The sequence below is a fragment of the Sylvia atricapilla genome, chromosome 3 (genome assembly GCF_009819655.1).
Source record: "Sylvia atricapilla isolate bSylAtr1 chromosome 3, bSylAtr1.pri, whole genome shotgun sequence".
Taxonomy (NCBI): domain Eukaryota; kingdom Metazoa; phylum Chordata; class Aves; order Passeriformes; family Sylviidae; genus Sylvia; species Sylvia atricapilla.
In genome coordinates this window covers 85,845,723-85,869,046 of record NC_089142.1, presented here as the reverse complement: position 1 = coordinate 85,869,046, position 23,324 = coordinate 85,845,723, and the positions used below count along the sequence as shown (strand labels likewise).

Genomic DNA, 23,324 nt, shown 5'->3' with positions numbered 1-23,324 from the left:
CAATAGGAACCATTCCAACCACCCAAATTCTGGCCAAGAGAAATGCAGTATTGCACATTTAAATGGTGAGATGAAAATTAACTGAAAATATAAGACTTCATCACAGCTTGGCACTGAACTCTAATCTTGCCAGTGTCACACGATATGCAATTAAAAGAAATTTGGGTTCTAGTATTTCACTAGTACACATACTTCAGAGTTCGTATAGATCAAGAGGTGGTCATATGCATTGGAGCTTTCAAAAAAACCCACCCACTGTTAACGAAAACTATTTTTTAAATAAATGTTTCTAGCCTTACTTGTCTACCTCCCCATCATTCTTTACGGCAATATGAAAGAATAACTGAGCTTTTGCATAAAACAGATCTATGAGGTAGCCGACATTAGAAAAAAAGACTGCCTACTATGTGTTACAACTTGTTTAAAATCCACACAGCAAAGTAAAACCAGCATGGTAATCCTTATAAACAATTCTGTTCAGAGAAAGTTGCACCACCTTTTATTTCTTAAAAAACTGTGAATGCAGAACTGGAGAAAAGCATTAGATAAATAAATCTCGCAAAGCCACATTGCTGGCTCACTGATGTCACCATCTCAAGGCATTTAACATGACAGTTTTAATTGCAGATATTCCATAAACTTATCTTTGCCTTAGCTGAAAGCAAAGATGCCATGAAAATTAAGCAGATGATGAAGGCTCATGACCAAGAAGCCACTGGCCAGACTGGAGTAGGTATTCTCTACAGTATGGCTCCAGATCACAAACTCAATGATCATGCGACAAGTAGAGCACAGTGTGGGTTTCTCCTGTCCACACTCCCACCTTCCTTTCACAGCTGTCAGGAGCACGTGTAAGTATGGGGTGCAGAAAATAGCAGAGGTCTGCCAATTAAAATTCCCAACACACCCAAAATAAAAATAAAACCTTTAATTTCATTTAAAAGAATGAAACGGGCACTAGTCCTGGAGTAAAAGGCATAAAATTGCAACAGGAAATGCATCTATATTAAGTAAGAAAAAATAATTACTAGATTGCATAAACTATAATACAGCACTGAAGAATTCAAAAAAGGTTGATATGTACTAGATTGGGTAGTTCCTATACTACCACAATACAACTCTTTTCTTGATATTTACTGCCATTAAAATGTCATGCATGGCTCCTTTCAACAACCTCATCCATTTCTACATAAAGAGCAGCGCACCTGAAGTTATGCACTGAAGGAGATTCACCTTAATACATTCTTTGTTTGAGTTTTCAAAGAGGCATGTTATGAATAACTCAGAATACAGAACTATGATAAAGCTTGGCCCATGACTTAGGCAGCCCAATATGACTCCAAAGGAAAGGATTGTATCTGTGCTTCTGTTCTGCTCCTGTGTGATGGGAAGTAACTCCTTTAGCACACACAATTCATACTGCAGGTGCTAGCTGCATGCTTTTCATTCTCTGCATTCCTGCTTTAACAGAGTTGGTGAAACAGAGTAGATAGATACATCTACAGCTTGGCTCACTTAGAAGCTGCACTCCAACTATACACATACTAAAAAAACACTGCTTAGAATAAAAGAAGGATCAAAATAACAGCATTTTTTGGATGTTACATCTCCATATTTTATAAGTGAAAAACTATTACAGAGCCCTACATCATGAGGCAGCTTCAAGACTCTGCTCGAGAAGTGAGATTGGCAGTAAACCATTTCCACTTCTACGAGCTGCACAGTAAGGGGTGAACCTCAGGAAGGCTGTGGCAGTAGGTGCGACATGGAGGTCCAGGTAGGTACAAACTCTTCCCTTTCACAGAGTGAACTCACAGCAGCTCCCAGGACACCGCTACATGCAGTACTCAATATAACAGTATATTAAAGTTGGCATTATTAGTTTAACATGCTAAGTGGTAAACTTTAATAATTTAGGGTTCTGGTTAGCTGCATATGCCACACAATGATTCATGCCGGGTGATCAGGGACACGGGGAGGTAGTACCCTCTCCTGACCACTCAGCTGTGATGTGCGGTCACACCAAAGTCAGGTGCATTACGTTGCAGCTGGACAAACCAATCTAATACCTATTTCACATGCTCATATTTGTTCTTTACCACCTTCTGCCAGACCCTTTCTTCCACTAAATATCAGTGGCATTATGAGTCCTTATCGGCAGTGAATGTCCAACTATGCTGATATTTGGATTTTAAAAGTGTTCATGACCTACTGATACCAAGGAACTATTCAGGTACAAAGGACAGAATCCAGACTAAAAATTAACATTGTGATATTGGATTTTTGTTACTCATAATTATTTATAATTGCTAAAATTTCTTCTACTTGTCTAGGGTAAAAATGTCTCAAATCCAAATTCCCAAACCCTTTCAATAGAAGTCTCTTTGAGACTAAATATATCAATATTAATGACAATGTGTATATCAAGATTATTTTTCCTATAGTGTATTCAATTTCCAAAAGGCCACGTTATATAGCTACACAGGTTCTCTAGGCTTCAGAATAAATAAAACTTGTATTTCAGTGCCTGTTAATTACATAGTCACAAAATACTTATTGCGGAGACCGTACTCAAAGTATTTTACAATCCTACAGAAAATAAAAATGATGGGGTTATTCTGATGTTCTAACTAACTAGAAATGTATCATTTATGTCCTCCTTCCTACAGTACCATTAATTTTTAGCCAAATGTAAACCCTAATTTATTCTGCTACAATCAAACCTCACATAGGTTGGCTGACAATTTAATAGAGACAAAGTAGTACAGAATAAAATGTTGTTTCCCCTTCAATGTTAACAGTTAGAAAAAAGTAGTGATTTTCTATCATCAGTGGCTTTTATTCTGAAAGTTAAAGACAGCATCTCACTATTAAAGATCTGACCTTAGAACAATTTTTTAATGTATTAAAAAAAAATAAAAACCCCTCAGTTAAATTTTATTCTATTAAGTCTCACTTCTGACATGAATCCAAAGACATTCAGCTAGTTCCTAAAACAAAAGAAAAAGGATTCTTTTTTTAACCATATCAGACATCCATACACATCACCCCCAGTCTTTCCATCTTTTCTGCTCTGTGCTCTCCCCTTACATACAGTCTCACTTATGTCTTTCTTAATTTACATACCAGAACAGAAAAAGTAACACCTTTCACTTTAAAAGGCTGAGGCACCAATGAAGGCATTTGCCCTATTCAAAGCTATGAGCATGAGCTATTTACCTAAGTAATAGCAGCAAAAACACACAGTAACAAATCAGACTACAGATTAAGAGGATCCATCCTAAAGCTGAGTTTTGTTCTTGTTAAATATCAAAACCCAGAGAAATTAAAACTGCAGTTAACAGTTTGCTTGGTAGGGCTAAGACGCATAAATAAAAAATGCTTCATTACACTCAAATAAAAGGTACTTAAACAATCACAACAGCAAACACAAATCTGGTTTCACCTCACATAAATATTAACAATAGCCTCTGCAATAAGCTTACAAAATATAAGGCGCTAAATATTTTGAATCACAAGTTAACAGTTTGTCTTCACCTACTAGAAATAGCCATTTTTATAACAAATACTATATTTAATGCCTACATGATATTATCTGTGGCTTACCCACTTCAAATGTAACCGTATTGGGGTAAATAAAAGTAACGCTTTTAACCAATAAAGTCATTTGCAAAATTACTGTGCTTAGAGTTTGAGAACAGTTACCATTTTAACTCTGGAGAAATAAAAAAAATGAAAAAAATCATTATAGTCCTGCATTCTCTGCTCTTCTCACCCAAATGACACAAATATCCTTTTCCTTGCATCTCCAGCACAAGTTTCTAGTTTTGCATATATTTCAACTCTGTCTGTTCTTATTCCCTTGATGGAAGGCCAACTGTGTGATACTCCACAGTGCTACTGACCATGACCATTTCAGTGTACGAGCAAGGCAAGCAAAACCATCACACTCAGACCATACTTATCTCATTGCTGTAGAGATACCAGCCAATAATTATTTCGATGGAATTATATTTCCAATTATCCAAAAATATTACTTTCTCTTCCTTTCTTTCTCCTCAGGCAAACAGCATTAAATGTTGAAATATTTTACTTCACAGAACTTCAAAAGAAAAGTTAATTTGCTCCCCACAGACAAAAATACAGAAATATTAATACTTGATTCTATAATTTCTTTTAAAACCCACATGGGCTGCTCTTTTCTCATCTATCAAAATGCATAAGCAAATCTAACAGAGGAATAAGAACTGACTACAAGTAAGACAGGTGTTTCTCAGCAAGAAACTGAGAAAATTCTAAAATCCCTGCAATCGCTTTCCACTAGCCTATCCAGTTTTTCCTCTCCTGGTAACTTCATTTTTGGAAACATCTCTTCTTTTTTAAACATGCTATAAATTTGTAATACTGAAAAATGTTATGCTAGGAGTGCTACAGCATTAACACCCCTGTTTAACCAATAGCAGCAAAATTAGGAAGCAGCCCACCAGTTAACTTCCCAAACTCTACTTTTGAAAGGATATCTATATGCTTCGGTTTCTTCTGACACCAAGAATTTCTAAGTCAGCACTAAGCATGTAGAATAAACATGTGTGGCCACTGCAACTTAGAAAAAGACCAATTGGACTGGAATTTGCTGTGAAGGAGATCAACCCATTTGGCTTTTAAGAAATCCAAATGCAACTCAATGACAAAATGCATTCACAGATAATAAGGCAATTGCTGAAGCAAGAGAAGAAACTATGTGCAGAATCAGTTCTGGGAAAATACAGAAAGTGCTCTTGTTGAATATTAGAAAGGAAAAAACAGTAGAATTATATTATTCATCAATTCAAAATTCTAACCTGTCTCTTCTAGTAGCCATGCAAACCATAGACAAGAACCACTGATCAGCTTCTTCTATAAACAAATTCTTACTTAAACCAGCCAGGTTTAATTGTCTTTACAGATACAAAAATGATCAGTTACTCACTACAACCTGCAATCAAGACACTAAGTCAGTGAAGTCCACAGTATGAAAGGATTTAAATTACATAAATGCAGACCTGCCTGAAATCTTTGTCACTGGATTCCATGCTGAAGAATTTGCTCTGAAGGCTTAAAGTCAGAAACAGCAATACAATACCTATAGAACCCTTTTCTAATTAGTTGGCAAGAAAGATTAGTTCCTGAGATGACAATAAAACTTGCTAAATACAAAACTAATACTACAACTGAAAAAAGATACATGAGTAATTCTATTTTACTGTGGTACTCCTGCTGACAGGCGATTCTTCTGGCAAGGAAAAGATGTTTTTGAGCTTAATTTCAGACTTGACGTGCGAACTGAGATACCAGAAAATGAAAGAAAGAAAATTCAGCTTAAAGACTCAAAACCATCTCATAATAGAGGGACAATTTGAAAAAAAATTATTTGATTGCATTAGAAAAAAAACAAACCAACTTCTCAGCACCTCTGTGACATTCCAGAAGAAATTCTAGCTACTCCACTGCATGCAAAGCTGTGAAAGACCAAGTCTCCATAAACTTGGTGCAGCTGATTAAACCAAGCTGTTTAGTCTCATTTGAGATGCCTCAGGACACATTTATGGCAGCCATGGCACATGGTCTTCAAGAGAGATCAGTGCCCTGGTGGGTCGGAAGCTGCAAGGCCAAGCAAGGTATTCTTGGGAACCTCAGAGTTAAGACACCTATAGTTAGGTTAATGAATCAAGTCCCACTTTTCCAAGAGAAGAAAGAAATATATTGGAAGATTTTGTAGGATGTTAATTTCATTCCTGGACAAAGTGTTGCAGGTGTGAGTTTCTTTTTTCTCTTTGACTTCAACTGAAAAATGCTGCTGTGGGAGAAAAAAAGTACCATAAGACTACAGAAAGTATGTTATTTTGTAAAGTGGGCAAATCTGCAAAAATGGAGTAACATTAAGTAAACTGGATCCCAAGCTGAGCAAGAATGCATCAAGACAATCTCAGCAACTTGCTGTTCTGTAGCTGGGCAACTGCTTTCTCAGAAATCTTAGTACTAAAATTGAAGTGGACAAAGATAAGAACAACATATAATTCAAGATTGGGTAAGATACTGGTAGAAATTAAAGTCAGGGAACAGTGGAGGAATTAAAACAGAGACACTTGGTAGGTGAGAAAAGGAAAGGTGAAGGTAAAGGATAAATAGATTCAAGTAAATGGACCTGAGTATGTGCAGCCCAAATAGGCAAAAAAAGGAGGAAAGAGTAAGGTAGCAAGGCACAACAGCAATACTGCTATGGAGGCCCAATGCAAAATCTTTTAAGCCTCTCTAAGTCCACACTTGTACATAGATACTTCTAAGGTCACTTTTCTTGATCACGAAATACACTAAGATTTACAGCTGTAAAATCTTCTGTAATTGACGTGCTCAAGAGAAGTCCAGAACATAGGAAGTAGCGAACAAAAAAAAACAAAGTAAGAGGAAAATGATTATTTAAAAGGGTAAAATATTGTTGTTAAATTTGTATTCAATGAAGAAATAAGTATAAGATTAGACTTTCTCTCGACACTCTCGTTAGGTACATTCATTAGATAACGAACAGGTTATGAGGGAAAAAACGATTTATTACTCCTGCCATGTAAAGCAAGACTCAGCCAAACTTCAGAAAACATATCGCTTGGAAAAATCCTTGGTAGGTTGCATGACCCAGCAAAAAGACATTTATCACACAGATAAGGATAACACCTAAGTATAATCTGAATTATAGCAACTAGAAAGTCCTTCCCCTAAGGGCCTCAACCAAAATAGAGCCTGTGTAAAATAACCTCATAGTGAAAAAAACACTAACACATGCACTACAGCAACATATTCATGAGAATCTTAAATCTTACAGTAACTTGAAAAACCATTTTTACAGTTGTTTATTGGCACAATAAACAAGTGTTTAACAACTAACTTGGCAAAACAGCCTTTAAAGGGACAATAAGGAGGTCGGGCTGTTCTCTATATTTATCTTTTTGTTCGTTCTTAATTACTTCCTTAAAACAGAAACCCACAAGAAGACTGGATGAAATTACTGAAAAAGTTCCAATACAGGAATAAAAACAGATTAAACTTTGTACCATGCATTATGGGCAATATTCTTACACTGGTTAGGCAGCAAGACTGATTTTTGCCTTTAAGGCTCATAACTAAAAAAAAAGTAAAAATCTAAAACAAAAATCAGAAGCAGAAAATGAAAATCTCAGCTTCAAATGAGACAAAAGAAACATTCTTCAGGATCAAGGAAACCAAAGTGGTGGCACTAGAACCCAGAGCTATAATCCACTCACATAAAAACAGTGAAAATCAGACAGAAGATGAAAATACTAGAGTTCAAGAGGCCACAGAGAACAGTAGCATTGCAAGGGCAATACATTGTTTAATCACTGTGAAATTCCAGATGACAGCACTCAAGGTCAGAAAGAGAAGGAGGCAGCAGTGCCTGAAAAAGAAAATGTGAAGAGCAAAAGCAAAAAAAATAGTCAGATTCCCTAGCAAGCAGCAATGAAAGCTTGAGTGAAAGAGGAAAGCCAAACCCAAGATATTCCAAGGTTTTCTGGAAAAAAAATTGTAATTCGATTCTAAACGGCATTTTTTAATCATAAAGACTATTGCAGCTTATAACTCTGCGTATTCTGACAATTTCTGTTGATATCGGCATTGATGTTTTATCAACTAAGACTGAAATATCTGAGACATACAAGAGATATAGAACACTGCACCTTAAAATACACAAATACTTTCTCAGAAAGAATATTGTACTTTATTAAGCAGATACTGCAGTCCAGTTAGCAATAAATGATAACTCTGCATACCACATAAAGAAAGTTTTGTCCTACAAACACAGATTCAACCTCTTACAGGGTATTACAGACAGTTTCCCTGAAATTAAAACTCCAGTTAAGAACTCTGAAAAACTCAAATACAGAGAAAAGCGTGGAGTTTAATGCAACAACATTGAGTACTGGGTGAACTAATAAAAACAATATGGCCATCTCAGATTTCAACTGACAGTCTAGCAAGACTAGGCTTAAGTTTTCTAAATATTCTCACCATGAAAACAAACAAAAAAATTTCTTTCACTTAGAGAAGAAAATAAAGTAAAAGTGCCTCCCTGAAAGCATCACTTGAAGTGTGATGGAAGACAATTAGGATGACAAACTAATTTATCTTGAACACTGGCATAGTATTTTCTCCAGTATAAAACTGTGGTCCAATCACCAAAGTCCCTGGCTGGAGCTGAGTAATTGTTCAGTGTAACATTCCAGCAGCTCTGTATACATGCAAAAGTAAGGTGAACATGACATTTAAAAAAAACCCTATTAAACAGCCGACAAGCCATTCTGAGGTCACAACATGTTTGCTCCTACCAAACTTTACAAAGCAATTATTTTAAATTACAGGTAGTTAGCCTTGACTGCAAGTATAGTTTCTCCTTTTTCAAGAAGCTGTGAACTTTCTGGTCTTTTGGAAAACAGGATTGCACTGTGCAGTTACACTTCCCTAAAGCTGCACACCAACAGTTTCCAACACACTGGGATTGCTACAAGTGTGCCTGTGCAGTGGCAGCGGTTATGATTGATGATATGCAAGGACCTAATCTGTTGCAAAGAGGATGCAACACAAACCACAAAGGAACTACACACTTCAGCCTGTATTTGGTACCACATCTGAAGCCCATACACTGGAGATCCTGAACGCTTTCAGCTAATCTTTTTATTCTGGCAGATTTCGCAACTTTCCTTTGCAGAAATATTCTGCCCTTGAAAGATAACATATCTAGCAACAGCCTACAACAAAGTATCTAAACATGTCTGTTTGCACACTATGCCTGTCTTCCTCTGCCATCACTACAGATCTAAACACAACATTATTAAAGCTTTCTTGAATCTGCTCACATCACTATTTATTCCACATGCTGTGAGATTTAATGATTCAGAGCATTTTCAAACATGTAACACTGAAATGTGGAGGATTATTATTACTTGAATTCACAGCTATTATTAGGCACCTCTGAAAAAGATACTCTTGTTTACACCATTTTCAGCTGTCTTTGTTAAAATATATAACATGCTCTGTAGGGGTTTTTTTTGTTTGTTTGTTTGTTTAATTGTGTATATGATATAAAACATATAAGAACACTGGAGAAAAAGACCCAGATTTCTTGATACTGAAATTTAATGCATATTCCATAATCTTATTTCTAGGTATTTTAACTGGACTACAGTAATTTAATATATGAATATAGTCTTTATGCCTGTGCACTTGCATATGGACATTTTAGTCTACCTGTTTTCTTTTATGAATCAGGAACAGCTTCAGCCTCTACTTGAAGTAAGACTTACATCCCTCAGAATGTACAAACGTAGCAAAATAGAAGATAAGATGGTCCCATTGAACATGATACCACTCTATAAGGCATGTCATCTAGAGAAACTTATTTTGACTTATCATAGTCATCAAACAAGACTCAAGTGGAATCTACTACACATTGCAGAACACATCAAGACTCAACAGGTTGAGTTTACTACGTATTTTAACAATTTTTAAAATAAAAGCTCTACCTGGGAGAGTAGTTGGCTTCATACAATGCAGCCATTACTTACAAGACTTCTGAACAAATGCAGAACCACTTCTTTTGTCTTAAAATAATTACTAGCTAGGACTTAAATATTCCAATTTTATTTTATAAGAAAGAGTAATTAGCAAGCCTCTTGAGCCATAATTTCATATATTTAGATAAGTCAAAATAGCTATAGCCAGGCTGATATATGAGCCTGGCTCCTCTCTTGACCACCTGAGTAAGCTTCCAGATCAACTTCTGGGAAAGACAACTTTCCTTACTGGTGCCAAATGGAAGCTTTAAGGTACTTCTAGAATATAAGGAGCTTAATTGTGTTGACTTCTGTTCATAAAGGATAAGGACTTCTAGTGCATGACATAATGCAAAAGAACTAACCAAACAAAAAAAAACTGCAGAAGGAATGCAATAAAATTCTTAATACTTAAAATGTCTTGGAGAGCTACAGAATGTGTATGATATACATAGGTGTATGATATACATACATAGTCTAAATGAATACTATCAAAGCAGTGTTTTAAAAGCCTACCATTTCTGTTCACACCAAGTACCTGCTTCTCCAGACAGCATACTTTCACAGACTCACAGGATAGCTTAAGGCTGGACAGCACCACTGGGGACTGCCTAGTCTAATTCCTCAGCTCAGAGCAGGGCAAACAGAGGAGATTGCTGAGGGTCATGTCCAGCTGGGTTCTGAATAGCCACAAGGATAGAGATACACAAACTATACAAGCTCTGAGCACAATCTGTTCCACTTTTTAACCACCCTTGCAAAATAACTTTTACCGTGTTTGAATGGAATTTTCTACATTTCAGTTTGTGAACATTTCCCTTCAGTGACCACTACTGAGAAGAGCCAGGCTTCTTCATTTATCCCCACCAGGTATTTATAAACATTGGTAAGATTTGCCCTGAGCCTTCTTTTCTTAAGAAGCCCCAGCTATTTTGGCCTCTTCTCATATAACAAATCCTCCAGTTCTTGGTCATCTTTGCAGTCTTTTGCTGTACTCATTGCAGTATGTCCATGCTGCTTTCGTAACAGACAGAGCAGAACCGGACATAGTATTCTAGGTGTGGCTTTACCAGAGTTGCCCTAAAACTATAAATGCCAAGCTTTGAATTTTACTTTATCTGAAATTCTTCATCCTCTCTCATTTTTAAGTTAGAGATAAAAAGAACACAACTATTTTTTCAGCAGTTCAAGGGTTTAGAAAACATTATCTTCTAAAAATATACAAATATAAATAAAAATACAAATTTTATTCTAAATCTTAAAAAAAAAAAAAAGGACAAACAGAACACACACTCAGAGGGGGCAAATGAACTAGCCGTCTACAGGTTCTCTAGGCATAAAGATGATTTAACAATACCACTAAATCAGAAAAATCAATTTTCACATTTTTCTAATCTGGTCAATTAAAGCAGTCATTGTTTAAAAATACCTAATAAAAAAGCAGACTAACATCTTTTATTGGAGCTTAATAAAGAATTATTCCTAAACAAGACAGAAAGGAGCAACAGAAAACATATACAACTTACAAATGAATTAAAAAAATCGTCATGAGATTGTTTTAGTCATAACATTTTTTTTAGAAATATCAGGGGTGTAGGCTTTTAGAATTCATTTTTCAAAACTAGTCTCACGGAAGCCTTTAAACTTATCTTAAATATTACATAGTCTTGATAGTTGTGTGTTCTTGGAACTGAAGCTTTAGGAGAAAACAAAAACACATGTATCTCAAAACTCATAAAGTTAGACAGACACACTGGAAAATTAGCAAGACACGGAACAATGAAAGAAAAGCCAAGATGGAGCTGCAAGATTTTTTTAACTTACATTTGAGTGTTTCTCCCGCGTAAGGGATATGTAGTTTAAAACGATCACAGCTGGGTCCAGGGGTCAAGGATGTACAGCTAAAAATGAAGATAAGAGAAGAAAGAATGTGCTAAGCAGTTACAGATGGTAGCAAACACTAACATTATTCTACAGGATACAAATGACCAATAGTAAAGATATTGTGACTACTAGAAATCCTCATCCTTACAATTCTGAGAAAGAAGAAAAAGTGGGAAAGATGCAGGAGGCCCATTCTCTTTTGAGCAGCAGTTCTCACAATAGCATAAATGTCAGAATTTCTGTCAACTCGTTTTATAAAGAAAATACAGATGCAAAGTGCTCTGGTTTGAATGTGTAATCAGAATACTATCAATTAGTCAGTCAAAGCCATCAAGTTCTCCACTTTGTCTACAATTTTGCAAGTCACAACTCTTTATGTTACAGTAACATGGTTACCTGCTCCCTGTGACTGCCACCCATAAAACTGGGATCAATCTTAATTTTAAGCCACTAACATTAATTCATTTTTTACCTATTATAACATTAATGTTTTACCTTGTGGAAAAGTCTCACAGTAGCCTTTGCAAGGGCAAGTTGCAGAATCAGCTATCTGAGGATGTAACAGCTGAGCATGTATGTTTTTGGTCTGTGACTCTCCTGTTTATGTGGAGCACAGGAACAGCAGCCGGACCTCACGGTGGTAAGTGAGCATTTCGTGAATAGAAAAGTCACTGGAAAACTGTTTAGTGCCTAGGCCAGAGCTTATCAACTTTTTCATAGCTTTTAAGTCATAGACCAAAATTTGCTAATAAAAAAAATCTCGAAATCTCAGCTGCAAAAGGAGAAACAGGGACAAAGACTGTTTTGCTGGCATGAATGGTCTCTCTGCTGTGGGCATATAATGAGTCCCAGGAGCAAAAATACTAGCAGCCCTTAGAAGTTCATATCTTTATGTTTCTAGGGATCTTGCTAGACCAGCCTAATATTATTGAAAATTACCCATAGCCCCAGCACAATTATTGCAAGCCACCTAAAAATCAAAGCCATAGTGGTGAATTCTAGAAAAAACAGTGAGTAATGAGACAGCAGACAAAGGTAAAATAACTTGCCTAAACTTATGTATCCCATCACTGGTAGAGCTCTAACACACACCACCGATGACATTGCGAAACAAACCCCACGTTTACTGGGCTATACACACAGCCAAAAGCAGTAAGAAGGGTAGGCCAGAAAACTGTCAAAAATTCTGATCCTTCCTTGTCAGAAGCAACACTAACTCCTGCAGCTCTCTCTGTCCCACTGCAGAAGAGGCATCAAGGCAAATGGAACAATTCTTAATTCTCACTCACATACTCAAAATGGTTCAGAGAGCTATTTCTCTCTGGTGCTGGCTCTACAGCCTCTTTTCCTCTTGCCACTTGAACGTTACCGAAACCATATGCACCAACTTCAGACTGTTTATATTCAGTGAGCTACATTTACTACAGTCAAATTTGTGTCTGTATGTAGCTTCTTCAAAAAGAAGCAACCACGGAACTACAGATCAATTAGCTTAAAAGGAGTTTCCACAAAACTACAATGAAACATAAGCAAACTACTTATGTGCAGCTAGAATCTAAGACAGATACAATTAAAGCCACCTGCAGTTAACAGCCTACACTGATTGAGCAAGAGTACACCGTACTTTTTCAGTACCACTGCAGAAATTAGGTAACTGTCCTTTCAAATCAAAAGGAAGAAACACGTGTCCTATCTTTGCCTTAGAAAGGTTTTTGCAACATCTTGTGAGAGCACCATGAGAAGCAATCTAGAAAGACATATTTTAGATATAAATTATCTACTATCAGGTATGTGCAGACTTGAATGGAAAGCAAGTCTCAAAAAGAGATTGGTTCACATCTTGCTTCATCTAGGAAGAATGCCCTGACTTGGTTTTCTTCTGCTGGAGTAATACTTCATGTTTTATTGGAAGACTGATGATGGAAAAGAAATGATGCTTTGTGAAACCTGATGATGCAAATGCGAAAGGGAATACAGCATGTCGGACAATAGGACCAAAGCTGAAATATGCTTTGATTTAATGGTTGTATTGCTTATTTTATAATTTTATCTAGGTAAGGCTTATCAAGAAAATGGAGCATCACCAGCCTCACTGGGAGTAAAACCAACTTAAAAATACAAAAGATTCGATCCCTAGGACAACAGAAACAATTCTTTTCCAAGTTGCACTTTTTTAATAGGTGAGAACAGCAAAATGGGAGTGCCCACTGTTAGGGTGTTTTAATGGCTGTGGATGAATTTAACAGCTATAAAGACATTACTAGCTACTTCCAAATAATTTCTGTGGCTTACAACAAGTATAAAGCCAATTCTAGGAAGCATACAAAAAAAAAAATTAAAAAAAATGAAGTGCAACATAAAAACCCCTTTTCAAGCTCTAAAACACCTCTGCAACATCATTTAATATTTAATGAAAATTTCTTTCAAAGTATCACAGGTCACACAGAAATTTGAGACATTTCTCAAATACCATCAAAATTACACTGTTGTTAGCTTTTCAACAGACACAAAAATTTCTGATCCTGCAAATACCCTACAATCTTTTCTTTCAGCCATTTGGAAATACTTATGGAAAGTATAATATTCTTTAACATTAAAATAAAAGCCTTATTTAATGGTAAATGTCCCTAAAAGCAACACTAAGTACTTTCCTATATTATTATACTGCACTAGAAATGTTTTTAATTTTATTGGTCTAGAAATGATAGAAAGTGACAGTATTAACATTTTTTCCCCCAAATTGCTCTGGCTGGGCTGTACAAGAGACTTCCATAACTGCAATAGGCTGAGCAACCAAGCAGAAACATTATATACATACATTAGAAAGGAGGCTGTTTCTTTTTAGAATAAACAGCAAAAGAGCAAAACTCCTAAGGCAACCCAAACTTTGGTACATGTAGCAGTCTATGTGTAACCTCATTTCAACAGAAAGCTCCAAGTAATGGCCTGGCTATCGACATTATCTACTGCGTCAATTTCCTTAACACACAGAACCCCTTAAAATTCTATACATATAACTGACCCTGAAATGTGACCTCTGTCTTCTCCAAAATGTAAGACTTTTGTTTTTTGGAAATGCGGTCCACACAAAGTCTTTTTAAAGATTACTTGCTGCCCTTTCTTTATAGGGAATTGACACATAGAACAATAATACCTGGTGTTGAAAATTAATGTCATGAGCTGACTCTATCTCATAATATACGGGTGTGCTACCTCCCATTTTGTTCATGGAAAAATATTACACTGGTTTGCATTTATTAATCTAAGTAATCAATATTTCACATAAGAAAGCCACTGAAGCAGGAATTAATGCTCTGATGCTCGGAGCAGTGATACATCTTAGTCTTCATAAGATGATTAATGCTATACCACAAGATCTCCCACAATGGTTTCCCTACTAAAATATCAAAGAATCATCATCTTGAAACATTTCTGGGACCAAGGAATATCATTAAGTGTATGGCTTAAAATCATTGCCCTATTCAAAGGGGCTGTGCTAAGACTTATGGTTGGAAATTGGTAGATGGAACAGAGCATGCAGCAACCACAGGTGGATACAGCTTGTCCCCTTTCACAGCAGATTTTAGCTAAGTTCCTTGAGCAGATACAGCAGATTAAACTCAAATTGAGATACATTACATCCTTATGAAATATTCCAAGTAGGAGACAAGTAGAACATTCCCTCATTGAGTGTTTGATGCACCTCACAAATTGCCTATGACTATTTGGAAAAGGTTTCTTTCACAGTTAATACAACACATGTAAACGAAACCATTCTTATTCAAAATTACTGTCAGCACCAGATGCTTAGTTATAAGTGTTCAGAATTCTTTACCAGTCACAAAAGAAAATAAAAAATACTATCCAAACAAAACAACAATAATAACAACAATACAAACTGGGAAAGTGTCTCAGTTTTGCTGCTTGGAATAAGGCGTCAGTAGATAGATATAGTACAATGTATATTCCTGCAAAATGGATCCTTCTTCCCAGAGTATCGAAAAGCCTTTAAGAATGCAGTTCTACTTGAGTTTAACAGTAAGGTTTCCTCTTATACCAGTGTACTTGTGATTGAGTTTTTTGTTGAATTGGCACTTCTTCTGTTTTGATTAAGCTAAAAAACCCCACCCCATTTTGATATTTTACAGGACTGAAGCCACAGTGATATGGAGGACTCTGATAACCGTAGATTTCAACACCATCTTCCCATGAGCTAGTTTTCTAAAACCATCACTTGAAAGCATTCCCAGGAGAAACAGTTTTAAATTTTTCAGGCTCTGCTAAGATCTTATCCAAAATTATATTCTGTGACAACTAAACGGATCGCAATGAAACAAAAGCACAAGTGTTTATCACCTTAATCATGAAAGTCAGGAGATGGATGGTTATTCTACCCAAGGCTTTTAAAGAAACCACAAAAACTCAAACCCATCAAGACCTCTCTCCAAACCCACCACTTTATATCCCAAAATTCCAGTCAGAGGCTTGTTTTTTATGCCACTCCTAAAATCTTCTTCTTGGAACCATATAAAAGCATATTAAACATTCAGAACTGCCAACAGAAGTCCAATAGCTCTACAGGAAAATGAGTAATCTCCTTTTTCTTTTTTTAATTTGTGGTATAGGTGTAAGCCCAAATAGTCATGCAAGAGTTACCTGATTACTATCACATTTACTGATTAAAAAGTATGCAATGCATTTAGTCATTCTTCCTTAATAAATGACACAGAAGCTTTACTATGAGAAGACAAATCATCAGGGAATTTTACTCTACAATAGCAAAGTCAAATGAGACTAAGAATTTTAGCCTCTATAATTTCAGCAACTTAATACTGCCACTGCCTAACCTGAATAGTCAGAGATGCAAAAGCTTCCTTAATCTGCTGATGCTTAGGCTGCTACACTTGCTGTCCTTGAGGATCAGAACTTGACTGGAAAACAGACAACTGTTTTTTGCTCACCAGACTCTTTGTGTAAAAGCCAAGAAAGCATCGCACTGTGTTAGAGACACCTCAATGGAGAATACAGCTAAAACCAACACACACACAAAAATAATAAGCAACATCATGAAGTCAGTTCTGACCACTGGCTGTACTCCCAACCCCTCCCACCATACCTAGGATATACTTCTAATTGTTCCTATATGTGTCATTTAAAGATACTGTTATGGGAAAAGGAGGTCAAGTTACTTTTATAATACAAGAGGCTAAGAATTAATATTATTTCAGGAATGATGAGACACAACTCAATCAGAGTTCCAGAGGCTGAAGGTTTTGCCAGCAAGAGTCAAATACAGTTCAGAGGCAAAGACAGGTTGATTGTTTGGTACTAATAAGAGGCAGCAAACGCAAAATGCCACCCAAAATTCTTAAGTGGCATTTGCTAAGAGAAACACCTCAATGTTCAAATCCAGAACAGCCTTTGTCGATGCCTTTAGATTTTTATTCCCTCCAATTTTTGTAGATGGAAATCTGCTCCAGTGTTCATTGAAGACACAGTATTTAATCCCATTTAATTAAGAATTAATTACAGAACTCACAACAGATGGGTATGCCATGTACAGAGGCATTAAGACTAATTAAAGTGTGCGGAGGGTGGAGGTGAATAAAAGGAAGGCCAGCAGGTGACAGGTTTTTTGCAAGATCAGTAAACAGAAAAATGGTGAAAATCACATTTTATAGCATTGGCACTGATGACAAAACCCTGTATCAGCCAGTAGTTCCACACTGCAAAAAGCTTTACAGGCTCCTACACAGTATGTAGAGTATTGAGCAGCTGCTCCTGAAAACAAAGAGATCCAACCAAAATTCTGTCAATCAGGCAAAAATTAAAATGGGAGAGATGGTCTAGTCAACCAACTTCCACCTTCAGTTTCCTTTCTTTATATAGACATATGTACTACACATACTAGAGAGAGAGGGATTTACTCTTAAAAGACACACACCACTGCTTTTGGGAAATTAAAACATAGTTACATTTAATCACACATTTAAAAACACTATATAAAAGTATCTTACAGCTATCTTAGTAAAACAAATACAGCACTTGTATATTAACAGAAAATGTAGATTTTCTTAGTAAGAGTGAGGGATTGCCAAAGCAGATGTTGCAGGTGGAGAGAGCTCTGGGGCCCTTAGAACTACAAATCTCCTTCAGAGCTGCCCAAGTCTTGTTGCAGTCACCAAAACAACGGTTACCCCTGCCGGAGGGAGATGCCCAGCCCAGCCTCTCCGAGGGAAACAGAGGAAGCACACCTATATATATATTTTGAAATCATCTCAGAGAACTTCTACATTAAATTAAAACACACACAAACTCCCCATGATTCTGGTATTTTTTTAGCACCACACTCCCTGGTCATTTAGCCTAGTAAGGCTGGGTTTAGAACAGCTCTTTTCCAGTCACCATAGCAGGACAGGTTGGATGGTGCTACCACAAAAACGAAACTTGAAGTACCACATCTACTGCACTTGCAAGTGGACCTGAAAGAATAGCTCTGAAACTATCTCAAAACATTCCATTCATAAAATCTCTGTAGTTTAGAATGGGAAATTATTATTACTGGGTCTCAGGGAGCTAATGATACTAATTAAGAAAAATAATTAAGCATTGACAAAGTTTTCAACAAAATGTATTTTACAAACATGTTTTAGAAACACTGATAATCAAACTGATTTCCTTTGTAAGCAAGATCTTTTATACTCTGGTAATTGCATGCAATTCTTTTTAAAGACTACACATGGCACATACATACCTCAAAAGAATGAAATAGGAATAGAAAATGGAAATTTTAATGAGGGAATGATCAAAAATTGAACAGAAATAAAGACAATTGCGATGGAACAATACTAATAACATACACTATAGTATAGTATGTTTAGGTAAATAAACTAGTGCATTCCCTGTATCATAAACTGTCACATGTTCATACAAAGAAAAGGCACTCCTTCATTATACTGTAAGACCAGCTGTACCCCAAATTCTTGGAACTCATAAGCAAATTTTTAGTGAAGAGTATGAAGGAGTAGCAGATGCATCCTTTGGATTTACTTCATCTCCCTCCCCTTCTGATAGATTCAAACCATGTTTCAGATTTTCACAGCTGCTATTCAATTATCTATTACTTTGCAATAAGTTACAATCTAATAACGTGTCACATGTTACATTTCTACTGTTCATTAAAGTGAACTCCATTTCTGGAGAAAGAAAAACAGAATCATACAGGGAACATTTTTACTTTTAGATTACTCTAAAAGAGAACCATTCTTCACCAAGTATGAAATTACAGTCAACCACCTGGAGTTTCATATCCTTTCAGTGTTCCCAGAAAAAGCATACCCATACAGCAAATCACAAAAGCTGAGCTATTATAAACATCAACTTTAATAAGCCACATAGCAATGGCTGTAGTAGCCATAAAGACTCCCAACACATTTTCTAAGTAATTTACTTAATTTTATTGGAAAATGCAGTGAATTGGTATCAGGGGAAAACCTCAAAGACTAAAATCTAGCCCATGTTTATATATTTTCCCCTTTTAACAAACTAGATAAACAATAAATGAGTCGCATCCCTGCCCAGGATGAGGCGCTTGGAAGCACATGATCTTTAAGTTCCCCTCCAACCCAAACCATTCTATGATTCTGTGGATATTAGGATGGATCCAGCCTTCCTATGTCTTTTGCAACGACCTTTCAAAGTTTTCTTCTAATTGCAGAGTTTTAGATCTTCTTGATCACAGATGACTACATTAATTGATTTCCTAATTTACAGACACTGAAGAGAAATTTATGTTAATATAAAAATGAATTCCGTTCTTTGGATATGAAAGTTAGTTCAAGCAAGGATCATCACATTTAGAACATAAATCCATAGTTTGGAGTCACAAACATATTCAAAAGAGCAACTTCAGATTAAGTATATTTACATAAAATATTACAAGATTGGAGACACAGCACAAAGCCTATGAAAAGATAACACCTGAGTAAAAAATATCAGAGTTCTCCTATTTCTAGCATTATTTTAGATCAATTACAACAATAAACATATGCAGTAGACTAAAAAGATCAAAAGGAAAAGGAAATTCGTAGGTAAAATTACACCAGACTACCCTGTGGAACTGCACCTGCAGGAAGCACGCCCCACGTCACTGCATGTTACATTTTCTCCAGAAGTCTTGCTCTAGAACCTCTCAGCTCACCTTTTCTTTCTCTAACTTCTTATTCTCACATTAATTCTCACAGTTCACAGCCACCTAAGCAATGCTAATACTATTTTCAAGATTAAACCATAATGCATAAAATTAAGCATCGTTCTCCCCACGGTCCCATCTAACTATACCTAAAGAAAGGAGTTCCATGTACATTTTTTCTTGATGACAGTCAAAAAACTCTCTTCCTTGCAAATGCTTGTCCTTGCACACACTGTCCCACTACCTGTTTTCTCCCAGCATCACAGTAGGAGCTAGGCTTGGCTCATCTCTTATCAGCCTCACAGGCACAGAAAACCGTGTAGGACCTCCTGCAATGACAAGACTATTTGTAAGCACAGTCATCTTCAGATTTCAGCGTAAAGAGGGTCCAAGCCTGCCCTAAGTTCTTGTAATTCTGAGTCCCCCAGCCCACCACAGATACCCTGACCTGTCTTTATGCCACCTCTAGCACCTCCCCTTCACTCCTAAGTTCTCTCCTTTTTGCATCTATCTAATAAAACTGAATTTTGCCTATGCACGACAGGTTAAAACTAAAACAACAGAAGTCATGTACACAGAACGCAGAAGACACTACACCACTAGAAATCTCTGAGGAAATTATTCCTTCTAAGTGTCTTCATTGCCTATTTGCAGTTGGCCTGAAACCATATCACTTTCATAGGGTTTACGTTAAGGCTTATGACTAACACTTATGGCAGCCTGGAAAACAGGATGGATAATCACCATCTATTAGTTGAAAAAATTCTCAGTACAGAAGAATTCTTAACAAAGAACATGAAACAAAGTATTACACCACCACCTTCACTTCACCCCCCCCAAAAAAAAATCCATGGTTGAAGTGCAGGAAAAACCTACCAGCTTTTACTGAAGAGACTGAAACCAACATTCTAGAGGAAGGGGAAGAAAATAGAGAAATAAATTAAATTGGGAGAAGTTTTGAAAGGTCATTGGTAGCCCCAACTATATACAAGACCAATCTAATTGGGTTTTTCTAGTGAAAAAAGAAATTACCATCCAAAACAAAGCAACCATTACTGTTGTATTTTTGGTTTAAAGATATTATTTCAGTGATGCATACAGTGATATACAGGAACCTGGGATTGGGCTTTTTAGAGAATGTAAGTTTGGAGGGCTTTATATTTGGTGGGGTTGTTTTGTTTTGGGGTTTTTTTTGTGTGTGGTTTTTTTTTTTTTTTTTTTTTTTTTTTTTTTTTTTTTTGTGTGTGTGTGTGTGTGTGGTTTTTTGTTTTCTTTGTTTGTTTTTGGGGTTTTTTTCTTTTTTTTTTCTTTTTGTGTCTCTTTCCCATAATGAAATTCTGCAATTTCCTCTAATTAACTCAGTTTTATTTTGGGGATTCTTTAACTGTAAAATAATAAAAAAAGTCAGTCCTAATGGTCTAACTATATTCTTTCAGTCATATACCACAGATTACAGAAAAAATAACCTGTGGCCTACACTGTGGAGTGGTCTGCCTCAGACAAATTCCCTTCTCTCAGTAAAGACAAAATAAGTATATTCCCTTTTATTGACTTTTACTTTTCTATGGATTAGTTAGGAGGCTTACTTTTACCTCATGGACTAAACTTAGTATCTTTAATAAAAACATCAATTTCAAGAGCAAACTAAACTCTGTTATTTTACACATATGGCTCTAAGTATTCCTTTGAGTTGCTCACTTTCAGTTAGAGAATAGCTGCTTCAAGGAATGTCTACACCGGGCAGAGCAATGCCAGGTAAACGTCTAAGATCATATATCAAATAACAGATTAAAAATAATTATTACATTTCATGATTCATTCTTATCTTTCAGACTGCTAGAGAATCATCTTCAACACTGTTGCATACTGGTCTGTCAGGACTCTGATCATCTCCTGTGCTTTTAAAGCCCCTAAACTCATCAGACAGTGTCTGCAACAAAACGGCTAAAACAAAAATTTGTAGTATTTTGCTTCAGCTTCATCACAAGTGTACATTAGCTTTTTTATGTTATGCCATGTACACATGTATGCATATGAGAGAATCAGGCATACATGAAATAACTGCATATGTATGACTGAGGAATTACTGACCACCTATCCAGGAAAGTATTCTTCTCTACTAACGAGAAATTAAAAAAAAAAAAAAAAAGTGAGCTGTCCTCAGCTTCTGGTGAAATACAGTATGCATCCAAGACACATGGCATGCTAGAGATCTGTTTAGTTCACATTAAACAAATGCAAGGATTTGGAAGTGAAGAAATTGGACTGGATACCAATTATTAGATTTTAGCTGTCTTTATAACAAAAAATAAAATCTTGAGAATTTTTTCTCCTCTAGTGATGCACAATGCAAAGAAGTAAGAGACATCTGTTACAACAGAAAGACCTGGGCATGGACCTACACTAACACAAGCCCCATTTTCAAGAAAGGTTCAATGAATTCCCAAGATATGGATAGCAAAACCATGTTTAACCATCTTGTTTAGGTACACTTTTCCAACAGCATTTGGCACACTATTGGTACTATATCATGTATGCTCTCTTTACACAGAAAAGAAACAGCTGTATCAAATACTTTCTTCTCATTTGTATTAAATACTAAAGTGATAAGTATGGCATTTACCTTCTTCAAGGTCAAACAAGAGGAAGCTACTCACTGTCCCCACCTAAAAATACCAGCAAAGACACATGGTGTAATATTTAAACTGAAAAAGCCACAGGAAAATGTATGTAGTCTTTTAAATGAGAGCCCAAGTATCTGCAATTATCTCGCACTACCTTTACTTTTTAAAATCATTTCTTTCCTAATAGCACTTGAAACTGACAAACACAAACTTTTTTTTTCTGAACAACTTCAAGCACCTTGTTCAAAACCAGTGTAGAAAGAGTGCCAAAAATTGTGGGTGAATATTTACAAAAGCATTGCCAAATGTATGCTCTACACTATGACCTTTTACCAGACATTTTGCCTTTGTTTTTTCCAACATTCAGAAACAAATGTAGGAGACAGTCAAACCTTGGAGATAGGTCTTTTTTAACCAGCACAGAAAAACTGCTGTTCCAAGTCCCAAGTGCTGCTCCACAGAAACAACTCTATCAAACTGTCCCATCAGAGCCTTAGCCTTTTACATTTTACTTGAGAGATAACAAACTTCTAGTAGTAAGATTCTTTGCAGTGAAGAACTGTATCTGTCATCAAAACTGGAATGAAACAACCTACTTTGTGAAAAGGTAAGAGTTCACAACTTACCAAATTTAACAGTAAAGGACTCATAGGACCACACTTCTCCTGGAAACTGCCACACCCTTCCAAGTACACATTTTACACAAAACAGCTATTTTTAAAATAGCTTTTCATAGTACTTGTGTTCAGAAGAGTCAGATTCATTAAACTTTATACATAAACAAAATGTAAGCACGTTAAAAAAATTACCTACAGACACCAATATGAATGATGGATAGGAATCTTCCTCAAGTAACTGAAGTAGAATCTTTCACTTTAAATTAATCAAATGCAAAACATCGAGCAAAAGCTTTTAATAACTGTCACAGTACTGTAATAGCAATTCACAGCTAAAATCAACATTATTTCACAAAATATGCACATAAAAATGCATATTTACTTTTAAAAGGGAAATGCCCAAAAGAAA

At 36.1% G+C, this 23,324-nt stretch overlaps 1 protein-coding gene across 2 annotated transcripts in view; it reads right to left on the bottom strand.

Moving 5' to 3' along the window:
- BABAM2 (BRISC and BRCA1 A complex member 2) overlaps nt 1–23,324 on the bottom strand; it is a 163,833-nt gene that overhangs the window by 131,661 nt on the left and 8,848 nt on the right. For both annotated transcript variants that reach the window (XM_066316048.1, XM_066316047.1), the window contains exon 3: nt 11,424–11,500. In XM_066316048.1, coding sequence (XP_066172145.1) covers nt 11,424–11,500 — 77 coding nt within the window. The remainder of the gene's footprint in view (nt 1–11,423; nt 11,501–23,324) is intronic.